The sequence below is a fragment of the Diadema antillarum genome, unplaced genomic scaffold (genome assembly GCF_040938485.1).
Source record: "Diadema antillarum isolate AM-2024a unplaced genomic scaffold, OU_Dant_1.0 seq00000662_RagTag, whole genome shotgun sequence".
In the NCBI taxonomy this organism is placed as follows: Eukaryota; Metazoa; Echinodermata; class Echinoidea; order Diadematoida; family Diadematidae; genus Diadema; species Diadema antillarum.
The window spans coordinates 1,010,375-1,023,113 of record NW_027271574.1 but is presented as its reverse complement, the minus strand read 5'-3'; the positions used below and the strand labels follow the sequence as shown (position 1 = coordinate 1,023,113).

The 12,739-nt window shown below is 37.4% G+C and overlaps 1 protein-coding gene across 1 annotated transcript in view; it reads right to left on the bottom strand.

Annotated features, from left to right (window-relative positions):
• LOC139736692 (ARF GTPase-activating protein GIT2-like) overlaps nt 1-12,739 on the bottom strand; it is an 83,415-nt gene that overhangs the window by 62,899 nt on the left and 7,777 nt on the right. Inside the window, exon 3 of the mRNA XM_071647440.1 lies at nt 12,369-12,481. Coding sequence (XP_071503541.1) covers nt 12,369-12,481 — 113 coding nt within the window. The remainder of the gene's footprint in view (nt 1-12,368; nt 12,482-12,739) is intronic.

The following is a 12,739-nucleotide window of genomic DNA, read 5'->3' as shown; positions in this document are numbered from 1 at the left end:
GTGTATCAGGGTTGACAATCAGGGTTGACAATCATACTATCTTGAAAAGATCTTGTTTTTATCAACATCCTTCACAATTGAAGCTGATCTCACCCTTTAAGAGAAGGGGTGGGGAACAGTAACATTGACAAATAACTTGAAACTCCTAATAAGGGGGGGGGGGAAGAGTTGTAAAACTCTCAGTCAAAATTTTGTGTGCTTAAATGTACATGTATGTAATACAATGTATCCCCTGTAAATTTTGCTTGATACTGAAATCAACAGAAAACTTTGTTTAGAAGCATGTTTTATCTATAAAAATGACATACAAATTATGATATGATAATCCAATCAAAATAGTTTATACCACAATACAATCTGAATGTTTCGAATGATCAGCCCAGGGTGGTCCACAACTTTAAATTTTAGCATGTTGCAATCTCAGAATCTGAGAATATTGCAGAAATTGACTATGCGCAGAGTGCACACGATGAGTACGTAGTACGCAATATTTTGCTGCTTATCTCTCTTTGTGCTGCTTACATTCAATGTTCTCCCTCATGTTTTGCACACAAACATCTAAAGTACCGGTACCTGGTAGTTTGATGTTTCTTATGTTATGCACATGTTTTGCACATTTTTGAATACTTTTACTTTGAGCTTGTTGCAAATTCTTAAGGATGTTGCATAGCATGTTGCTGGCTTTTTAGAATGTTGCACAAGAATTTTAGCATTTTGCAGCGACATGCTAAAACCCCTCGTGGACCACCCTGCAGCCTAAATTTCAAATGTACAAATTAATAGGCCCTACATGTACATGTATTAAGTTTAACACCTTTGAGTCAGGGTGTTCTGTTATCATACTCAATTTTACCTTTCATAAAACCCTAAACACTTTGAAATATGAATCAAAGTTATGATTGAATTATGATTATATAAGCATTTCCTTTACTAAAATCTTGACTTGAGACCTCTGCAAAATCTTTGAGTTTCAAGCTATCATGGCAACTAAAAAATTACTATGAACAGTAGAACTACATAAAGGGGCCTGGTGACATCATAACTTGGTACCTGTAGGCATATAAAACATTTATAACCAAAACTAATAGCCAAGTACATGTTTTGTACATCATGATGTAATGCGAGCAACAGAATTTCATTATTAATTGAGTGGACATTGTGCGCAAATGTATACCGTAAAAAGAAAACTGCACTAGCAGCATTTCACACAGACTCTCCACATTCACGATGACTTGCATTACAACGATAAACCATACAGCTACTAGCTCCATGGATAAACATACATGTCGTACTTAACAATCTCTCAGGAAAAAGAAAGAGAGAATTAAAAAAAAATAGAGATTGACATACACTGCAGGCATATGATACCAGTGTACGTCTCCATGGCGAAGATCATCTTCCAGCACTGGTGTCTGATGTCACTGACACATCAAGAAATCGGAGCAGGAATGCTATGTGATATCCTATGGGGGAGTGCGGATTATCAGACTTCCTGCAGTATAAGGGTCATTCCATGGGGTTGGGTCTTCTCTAGATTTTCATGTTGTGTAGGGAATAAAAGTCATATTCTGAAAAATTTATCAAATAATTGTCCGTGGTTTGCAGTTATTCTTGGAGAGAAATGTGTGAAGAATTATTTGACGAAAAAAAAACAAGCCTGTGTACAAATGTATTTTGTCTATGACTGTTTCACTAATGATGTCCCATGGTTTTTTGTGGTTTATGTTGTGACATAAATATATGCCATTTTCATGGCAATGTAAAACAGGAATATACAACCTTTCAGCATTATGCCTATCATAATTAAGAGAGGCAAGGTGACTTCTACAAAGACTATAAGGCACATAAACATTTGTAACAAAATAAGAACACCAGAGCATCTTCAAGCAACCTCATACCTATGTTACAAACGATGTCCATGGCAATTTTTGTTGTAACATAGGTATAGCATGGTTTTACATACACTTTCAATCATAATATGATTAGAAACTTTATTTCTATAATGAGATTTATATTTCAGGAGTATTCTTATCCAAAAATTAGCATCAAAATCCTCCAAATAAACGAGAAAATACGGAACATATCACTGTACTTCAGTGCGATGTCCGGCCTCTTCGTGTAACGTAGGTAAGGAAAGACGTGTCTTGCGACAAAAAGAAGAGCTACTAACTTCAGCAATCGTATTCATGTCACTGGCAGTCCTCCCCCAATGGCAGAAAAACTACTCACAGCCAATATACACCTACCTGGACAGCGCAAGATCTGTTTTTCTGCCGTTGTCCATGTAACGTAGGTACAGGAGTTTTAATGTTTCTGATGTCAATTGGTAAGCTTTTATGCTATTTTACGAAAATAATAACATTTGTCATATTCTGTAACTCTATTAGAGGAAAAAAAAGTCATCTAAACCTCTGAACTGGCCAAAAATACTGTGGACGATGATACTGTAGTCCCACATACTGAGATATTTGTTACAGGTTTATGTTCATAATTTTGATTGCCAAATTTTCCGTCCATGCCGGTCTCTGCAAAAGGAACATATATTCCTCTCTTAGAAAACCATACAAAAGTATATCAGTGTATCTTCACTGCAATATAAAATTGTTTTACCTCCCGATTATTGTGAATTTTTGGACCCTTTTGTCATTAGGTATCTACCAAGGTAGACGTGCTAGAGTTAGTATTAATCACTATATACTAGTTGGAAAACGTAGATGTCCAGACTGCATCAGAACTAGAGAAATAGAGTTTGCCTTATTTTGCTGGTGATATTGGGGAACTAGGAGCTGTGAAATTCTTTCTCTTTAACAGATTTACTTCGAAAATGTCAATGTTTTCCATCCAAGATTTCACTGACCTGTTAGATGCTCTGATGAAGTTGTTAACATTTCACACGGATTCACCATTTCTATTCCATGTTCACCCACATGTGAAGTCTCAAAGCTAAAATGCCAGTGTCCTATTCAGTTTGGGTGGGTAGTGGGTAGGAAAGGCTTCAATAAAATTATGAACCCCAATCAAAGTTGGACTATTATTGCTCTACACTATCATTCAAAAAGAGGGCGACAATTTCGATGGGGGATGAATATAAAATAGGGCCTAGTATTATTTTGGGAGTCTATTGAAAGGACCATAACCGTAACCGTAACCCTGACCCTAGCCCTAACCTTAGCTAGGACACTGGGGGCAGCGACCTGCCCTTCCTACAGTGTAGCTTGCATCTGAAAACAAGTTTTTAGCATAGAGTATGAAAATTATATTTTCCTATGTTTTACATGCTATATTATTATTATTAATATTTACATCATTTTAAGCATAACCCATTTTTTTTTTCAATTTTGGAGGGAAGTACACATGGAACTCTAGCTAATGGGTATGCCAAGAGGTAGAAATGTAAGCAAAATTGTTTAAATTATTTAATTCCATTCATAAACACACAGATACATCAACAGGAATATATAGTCAACCCCGACAAAAATTTTCTTTTAATTTTTTTATTCTATTTCTCTTTACACCTTTTGTTCAGTTTGTTGATGAATCTGCCATGGCTCCTCCTCTACCACCGCTACGTGTTAAACTACATGAAAGAGTGAAAAGGACACATCCACAGCACTCCACAAACAGAGAGGAAGCCGACAAAGCAACACCAAAGAAGAGCGAATGTAACAAACTAGACAAGAAGAAAACTGCACTGAGGGAAAATGGACAGAAGAAAAACAAAAATCGAGGGCTAAATGGACATTGGACAAAAGAGCAGAAATTAATTTCAAACAAAGAACATGGAGAAGACAAGAAGACTTGTCTGATTTCTCTTTATTAGTTTTCTTAGTTAGTTGACAACTAGTTGATGATGTTGTTAGTGTATATTAGGTCAAATTGTGTAAAGCTTCACTTTCTTCTTCTTCTTCTGATTAAGTCTGCCTTCTTTCATATCAGAGTTACAAAGAATTGAAGTCTGTGTAACATAGGTATTGTTCCACAGGTGTGCAGTAGATATAATTCCAAAGAACTGTTACAATAGTGTTATTTGTGGGAACATACATTAAGTCTATATGTGTAGGTTTTAACATCTCACACCAAAATAAAGGAAATCAGTTGATATGTCGTAGTGTACCTATGTTACAAAGACATACTGTCCGTGTAACATAGGTAGTACACCGTGGGCGAGGTTGTTGTCTGAAAACCCCTGATTATAACAATAAAATCATGTTTTCGCTTGAATACCCATACAAATCACTTGCTTCAATTGTGGTGCTTTAAAGAATATTGTCATTGTGTCACTCTTGATGAAAAAGTTAAACCTTTGATTGAAATTGTTAATGGTTTGTAGAAAAAAACATGTTCATAAAAGTGGCTTGCAGTTGACATCAGAACATACAATCTTACTAATAATGATCTCATGCGCCTGTTAAATAACATGTTGATATGCTATGGATGAAAAAAACGTGGATGTGTTCATTGTTATCATTTCAGAACACAAAATGATGAAGGATGTCAACAAATGAAGTCCGTGTAACATAGGTATTTTGCCATACCTGTTTACCCATGCTGACTGAAAGTGTGCGAAGTAATAAACAGATTTCTAGTGGAATATGTTGAAGAATGGGAGTAACAAATCAGGGGGAAAAAGGAAATTTCAATTTACCCAACTTGAATTTTCAACTTGTATGTCACAATTTCAGTCCCAACCCCATGGAATTACCCATAAGGGTGTCTCGTACAGCGGGGAACGTGTGAAAAACTAACGGATCTAATCTCCGCATCTACTGACATCGGCCCACGCCTTTCGCCATCGTCTGCCCGGTCCCATCTGGACATCGCATAATCTGCCCATGTCCACTCTCACCTCAAGACTCCAGATTTACTACTAATTCTAGTTTTAAAACTATTTTGTAATCTTTTCCTTTGTTAATACTTCAATTCAAGAAGTAACAAAATCATCAACACTATGAATAGAAATGATGGAAATACGATAAAGATAATAGTTTCTACCTTTCTTCACAACTTTGACAGGTCATCCAGATGAATTAAGTTTGTTTAAAGAATAATTTATTTTTTTTCATTTTGATGGATAACAATAAAAAACTAGCTGCAGAAAGCTAAGCCATCCCTGATTAAGAACCAGGGCTTTGACTCACACTTACAGATATTTACTTGGGATTCATCCATGACCAAAATGTTGACAGACCTGTCACTATAGTGTCAGTGTATACACACAGTCAACACCCAGTAACAATGAATACTCAGCAAGATCAAAGAGCACCTATGGGTGAAGGTTAATGTAGAAGTACGGTACACACATATTGATTGATACAGAGTTTATTACTAGGAGAGCATTTACATATATGGACAATGTATCCACATAAAGCTCGTGATATCAAACATTGTACATTTCCTACAACTAAACCCCCTGCCCAAACAACATCCCACCCCATCCCAACTCCTCCCATCCCTCCTCCCACCCCCCCAAAAAAAAAAACACCGAACACTCTACATTTGTACATTGCTGTGTCCAAAATTGCCATTATTTTCAATTACACAATATACACATGTAAGCTGTAGTACAGAAACTATAATGCATATAATATCCCAGCTGAGAACTACAAAGTGTACAGTATCTTAGCTGTCATATATCATACAAGTACAGCATGTAAAATGTACACTCCCTTGTGCAACATGCTACTCATAATATAGTGTAGATACTGGTCATGACCTACAGGCATGTCTGCACAGCATCCGACCCAAAATATGAGGGGAAAACACACACACACACACAGAGTAAAGCAATTGAAATACAAACAGCAAGTAAACTGAGGCAAACAACATAAAAAGCAGAAAACAAAACAAAACAAAACAAAACCAACACAATTTCTTGTCTAAGCCTTGGAATCCATTTTCTTTTTACCTCATCAAAACCCAATATCGCAGTTTCCTTTTCGATTTAGCGATCCGCGGATTGTACACTACTGTTGCATGCAGGAAGAGAAAATTCATGGAAAAGACTGCAATCCACAAGTTGATTTACCTTCCTTCCTGTAATCACAGCACAAATCTACTCCATTTTTGGCAGCACAATATCAGCTTGTCATGTTTGAGATCCCTTTACAGTGTAATTTCCCTCATCTGAACAAAAATATTTGTATGATGACGAAAGCCATATTAATAAACTGGGGGGAAGAACAGCCCTCTGATCCTCACCAAAAAAAAAAAAGAAAAAGGGGGGGTCTCCATTATGACATCATACAAAATTTTGTAAACGAAGTTGTCATTTACCTAATATGATGTGTTACAAGTTGTTGCCTTTACAAGTCCTCATTCTTGTCATAATAGCACATTTTATCAATGTGCTGAAAATAAAAACAAAAACAAATCTTGAAAAGCCAATCTCTGTACTCACTCATTTTGATTAGGTATTTGTACAAATTCAATTAAAGTGACACTTAAATTAGACTTGATTTTGAATTAAAAAAGCAAAACAAAACAAAACAAAGCTGAGCTGTTGGCTTTCCTACCAGCAACATTTACTCTACAAGCAACTTACACTGTAAATCATTGCTTCTCATACAGATCACATGGATACAGGCGCTCCCTCTATATAAACACACACACAATGGCGCACAGTCAAGCACAAAATGTAGGCCTACACTACAGACTGCATTATACATTATTACAGCAAATACAGAACTACAGTACAGGGTAATAGTCTGAAGGAACAAATTCTAAACAACATTGCCATAATGACAGAGCAGAAAGAATCAAATTGTCTCTCAAAAATAATGTTTAATGCCGGAAGTCATGCAATTTGGCTGAGAGACATTGATGAAAAGCACTGTCATATTATGCCCCCCCCCCCTCCCAATCACGAAAAGGATCACGGTAGCAAAGCAAATCAGGAACCTGTACAAGTTTGGTTCGTTGATGTAATTTCCTACTCTGCACTTCCTGACTGGATTGCAATGTACAATAAAAATACACATATTACTTTTGACTGCTTTTTCTGTCCCCCCCCCCCCCCCCACACACACACACACACAAAAACCCAGGTCATTCCTGTGACCAATCTGGACCAATTCACTCCCTAATACATGACTCACACTGAGGGATCTTCTTTATCATTATTATTCTTTGTTTCTGCCTACCAATTCTATGGCCTCCTGTAGTTACATCAAGGGGGTACTAGGCGATAGTACCTCCTTGGTTACATGGTACTGACAAATGTGGACACAAACAGACAGTAAACCAACAAACAAGAATGGAAACCGCCAATCCATGATATTTGGCATGAAATGATTGATAAGGAAACGTCTGCAAATCTCACAGAACCAGTGACAAATCTATTGTTTGTTTGGGTCTGTTTCTCCATTTTTGTTGTTGGTTTTTTTCATATACAATGTACTTATCACCAGCCATGGGTTGGCTCAGACCCCAACCCACACAGTTTCATGTCCGGTTCCACTTTATATAGCCCTCTGTCCCTGGAACTCTGCATGACTGCATTGATTACTCAGTCCTGAAATTAGTGATGTGATGTTAATAGCGGAACACAGGTGTGGTAAGATGAAGCCTATCTGCACTGTGTATCATATTCTGAACTTTTTTTCACTCCCATTGTGATGGCAATGTTTGGTCCACAACCTTTAGCATGAACAGCTGAATAAGGGGCCTTCTTCTGTTTAAAATACCTCAGTCTGTTTCCCCTTGTGTCCAATATATATTCTGAAGTAAAGTCTTTGTCAGCAGAATTTGAAATGCATGTTACAACATGTCTGAGATAGTATTTTCTTTTAGTTCTTCTATTTTGATGTTATTTTGCTTTGTTCCATCTTTTGTTTTTGCAAGGGCATTTTTATTGATGGATAGAGGATGAAAGAACAAATATGCACTCTTAAAGATGAGAAGAGAGAGTGTATTCATAGAGCCATACAATCTGTTGTAAGTTCACTGTCAACAAAATATTGCCATCTTAAAGGTATTATTTACCATTTGCAGATGAAACAAAAAGCCAGCTTTAGTGCTTGAAAATAGTTCTAAAATGTAAGGGATAGAAACAACCAATGCAAACATTTGATACAGTATAATGAATGTTAAGTATTGGAAAATGTACAAAATGCGAACAATAAATGTAATAAAAATGTTTCTAGATTAAACCATCTACCGTTATGGTTTATTGAGATAAACAGTGATATCTCCTTATATTTTACATTTTATTGCAGAATTTTTATATGGTAGGATCTTTTGTGATACAACTGACCTGTAGACACATATGCATCAAATGTGATATCTCAAACATTTTTAAATCACTGGCACTCCCAATGGTAAACAGTACCTTTAAAGTGAAAATCAGATTCCCCTTCTATTTGGACATTGAGGCAGTGAAAGATCTCTCCAGACCTTTGACCTTTAACAAATGATAAGGAAAAAAGACAAAGTACAAAAAAAAAAACCCTCCTGACATACCAGCCAGCTAATTACCTTGCCCATCCTCATCTCGGATGATTCTGACATTGACATTTTTAGATAGGCAGATGATCAAGCGCGTGGCTGACATTCCGTTCCGCCGACAGATGCCGGCAGAAAGAACTTTGCAAACTCTTTTACGAGCAATCCATTCCCCGCATAGCGATGAGAGTTTGCTTGATGGCATTTAAAAAAAGAAAACAAATGGTCTTCCTTATTAAGGGTGCAGACTACCATTCACTGGAAAATTCCATGTCAGCAAAGGAAAAGGTTAATCCCAAACTCTATCTAAAGCCACATGCTAAAATAATTATAAGTTTTCATGATTACAACGATAGTCATCCTCACAATCCTAACATTAAAATAGAGATGAATAGTAATAACGCAATAAGTACATGTATCACCTCAAAATCTAAATAGTTGCAATAACTTAATAATTATATAGAATGTAGATTCACAATCTATTATGAACAGGTCAGGTGTAATACAATGTATGTGCAGGGTACATTTGTCTTTCTTTTTGAAAGACAGATATTATGCAAATATTTTTAGAATGAAAAAGCACTGGTGAAGAAGTTAAAGAAAATATTAAATTGCAAGTGACTAGCTTTGCTAGCACCACCACAAAGAACGGCAAGTGAAAGCGTATAAAGTCAATGTCAATATCCTAGAAATATTGACTGCTTTGAGGGGGAGAAATCATGTGAAATTTCATAATGCACAAATATGGGTATGCAGGCAAAATATGTTTCCTTACACAGACTTTACCCAGCCTCCTTCACTAGTAGTCTACTGTACGTGTGGAAGATATACTTCACTACTTTAATACTGCGGGGCCATGTAGCAAAACTAGTGACTGTCCCTTTGACCAATCAGAGGCCAAGAAACTCCTAAAACCTAAAAAAAGGTCTAAAGCACACTATCTACACTTGCACAGGAAAGAATACAAAGAAGCCTTGCTTTAGATTGAAGATGTAACACTCAGAGGGACACGCAAGAGATATATTTATCACGGCAAGAGCTGGCCTGAGCAACCAAGATCAAGGGAACTTGGATGGAGTCATAAAGTATACATCATCACACAAAATTTGGCCCTGCTCATGTTACTCTGTAAATATTCAAAAGAGTGCAAACTTCCTCATACAAGATATCAGCATGCACAGTCTCTGTCTAATGTAGAAAATTTGCATTTCACTGCATTGCAACAGCAGACATTTGTTGGCACAAGATTAAAAATGCAGGCATGACGTCTGATAATTCATTGTCAAAAATATGGTATTTTACTGCTACATGTAGGAAATTGATGTACTTCCTTGTCAAGTTATTTCTCTTGGCTTCGGGATGCTGTGTAATGCATGACACCCCTAAGGTCATCTGCACAAAGTTCTTTCTCTTTTCAAAGGCTGAGTGATCGTAGATTTAAAGTGTGAGAGGGTGCATGGCGCAATTGTACAATGTGTATGAATGTGCATTGATGTACAATGTGTACACCAGCGCCTGGCTTTGGAATACCCCTCATTCTTGCAGAGCTCCTGGGTTGAATTGTAGGAAGACATTCTACGATTTTCAAATTATCCAGAGTTGAAGGCTGTACATATGAAATTAATCAGCCACTTATAATCAGCATGCTGATAGTTGAGAGCACCTTTGTATAAATGTTGTTTATTTCTGAGACACAAACTTGAGCCAATACACCAAGTTCAGCCCAATGGTGTACAGGTGTGGTCTTTCAAAACTCATCAGACAGTATCTAAGTTCTGCATTTTGTTTTTGTTTGGGGATTGATTTTGTGGGTGTGAGTGCATGCCTCATGGTAGTTGCACAACCCAATGACACTAGAACACATAGCAAACACAAGCTCTGCCTATGCATAATTGATATAATAGTTTGGTTTTTTTTGCTTTAAATACTGTTCTAGGCATTGAACTCACAGTCGCCATGACCAACTTGCTCACTTTGATCTACCTGGGGTAAGCACATTTCTGAATTCTATTACATACAATGTACGTTGTAAGCTGAATGCACACTTTTTCACACTGAACCAATCTTTCTGCCAATCACTATACTGCACGGAGAAGAATGGTAGGCCTATATGGAGTGGACGTCTTGAGATGACCCTATATGGTCATAGTCCGCCCTATCAAGGAGCCGCTGATGTGACATATTATGATATCAAAACTTTATGGCCTGTTTGAGAGAGTATTTGTACAACGTGCAATGTACGCCACTTCTGGTGCCATTCCAGATGGTATGCAGGACCTGGCACATCAGTTATCTTTGATCCTGTCCACCATTAATATGGTACGATGGTAACCATCTATTCATACATACTGTATTTTGAGCCAATGAGCTGTGAGTAAACTTCTTGACAGGAAATTCCCCCCCCCCCCAAAAAAAAAGGAAAAATAAATGGTGAGTCCCACTGTTCAGACATCAAACAAATCTATGTATGAACGTTACCATTAAACATGTTTCAAAGAGTCATTCATTGAGGAGTTCAGTTTCAATTTCAATTCATTTAAAACCAAAGACCAATTGGCATTTAAATATTCCTATTGACATTAATTCCATTCAAACCATACAGCAGTAGTCCCATTCACACAAACAAAATAGCGTGATGATGATGATGATCCAGACCATGAGATTTTAAGACGCCAGTTCAGACGGTCAGACTATCCTGCTGATTGCCAATCACGATAATTTGTCAACCAAAGTGCACATGGCTAAAACCTACTGATATGGTGACCCTTGCTACGTGTTTATGCACTGTTCAATCATGCATGTGTTTTGAATGATGTGACAAAAAAATCTCCATGTCTTTTACTCCAGCATTCACACACACACTGCGGGGTGATATATCACGAGAATTCCAATATAATCACAACATTTCTCGGGGATATGGATGGTGATGCTGTTTGCGCTATTTAGAGAGATTTTTTCTTTTGTACATGCAGGCAAAAATCTCAAGATATTGATTGCGATGAAAATATCTCGATTTATATCCCGCTGATTAGCATCAGTGTGAATCCCACTCTTGAGTGACAATTCTTGATGCCCTGGATTTCTACAGTCATTGATTTGAAGAGCTCTCTGTGTTGAATGGCCTCTGTACCATACATCCCACTGGCCACTGCCTGGACCTTGGGCTAGTTTATTATGAAGGTCACATTTGGTAGTGTTTCGGTTGATACAATTGTACTGTAGTTTCATATGCACACACAAGGCCATTTGTGCTTTAATATCATCATGTGTCAGATAATAACATACGATACCTGCGAATGAATCATCAGTACATACTGACAGAACATTTCAAGTGCATAGCCCTTGTGTTTTTGTTCCTTCCTTTAATTGCATCAGTATTGTGAATGCGCTGTCGTTGTGTGCACTATTGTCAGTGCTGGGTAGTTAAAATCACATGGCACATAATATAGTATTTTAACACTGGAGTCAGTGCATAACAACTGCTGTACTTTCTAGGTCAATAAATGGTTAATGTACCTAGTACTGACTGAACTAAAAATTACACACATTACGCAAACTGCACCCTGTAGTCTGCCTCAGAGACAAAAAGCAGAAAAATTATCAACGCATCCCTACAGGCACTTATGCCCTTTTGCCAGGGACAAGATGTACTGTATACGCCATCAATAGCAAGTCTAAATTTTCGTGAGTCGGGACTTCCTGACGATTTTGCAAGTGGTTAAATTCGTGATCATGGATAACGGGACTGAACGGAGAAATACATACATGCACGTTACATTCATATCGGGGATCAGAGTCAATATTTTTGCATGTCTTTAAATTTGAATAGTGAATAGCATCTGACTCCCGAAATTTGTGAGAATAAAACCCTCGCGAAATATTTGGCGCATATAGTAGCTTGTTTGTGTGTACGTAGAGACTGCACTTACTGAACAGAGTCCTTCGGGTTGGGCTTCCTTTTGCCGCTCCTGACCTGGGATGGGTCCAAGAGAGAATGCTCCCAGATGGAGTTGGCTCCATTACTCACCAGGGCGTGCACCATCTGTAACCATGGAGACGACACAAAATTGGTAAAGACATCATCATCCCAGAGTATAAAAACGATATACTAGATAACAAAATGCTTTATTTTTATGTGTCAAAACAGCTGTAAACAACGCAAACACTCCATAACAAAGATAGGAATGTTTGCCATCAAATATCAAGGGAGCTGTTACAGTATTAGAGGCTGAATAGCAATAGATCAATCTATTTGAAAACAGTGCCCTGAGCGATAAACTCCGACAGGCTTGTAACAAGA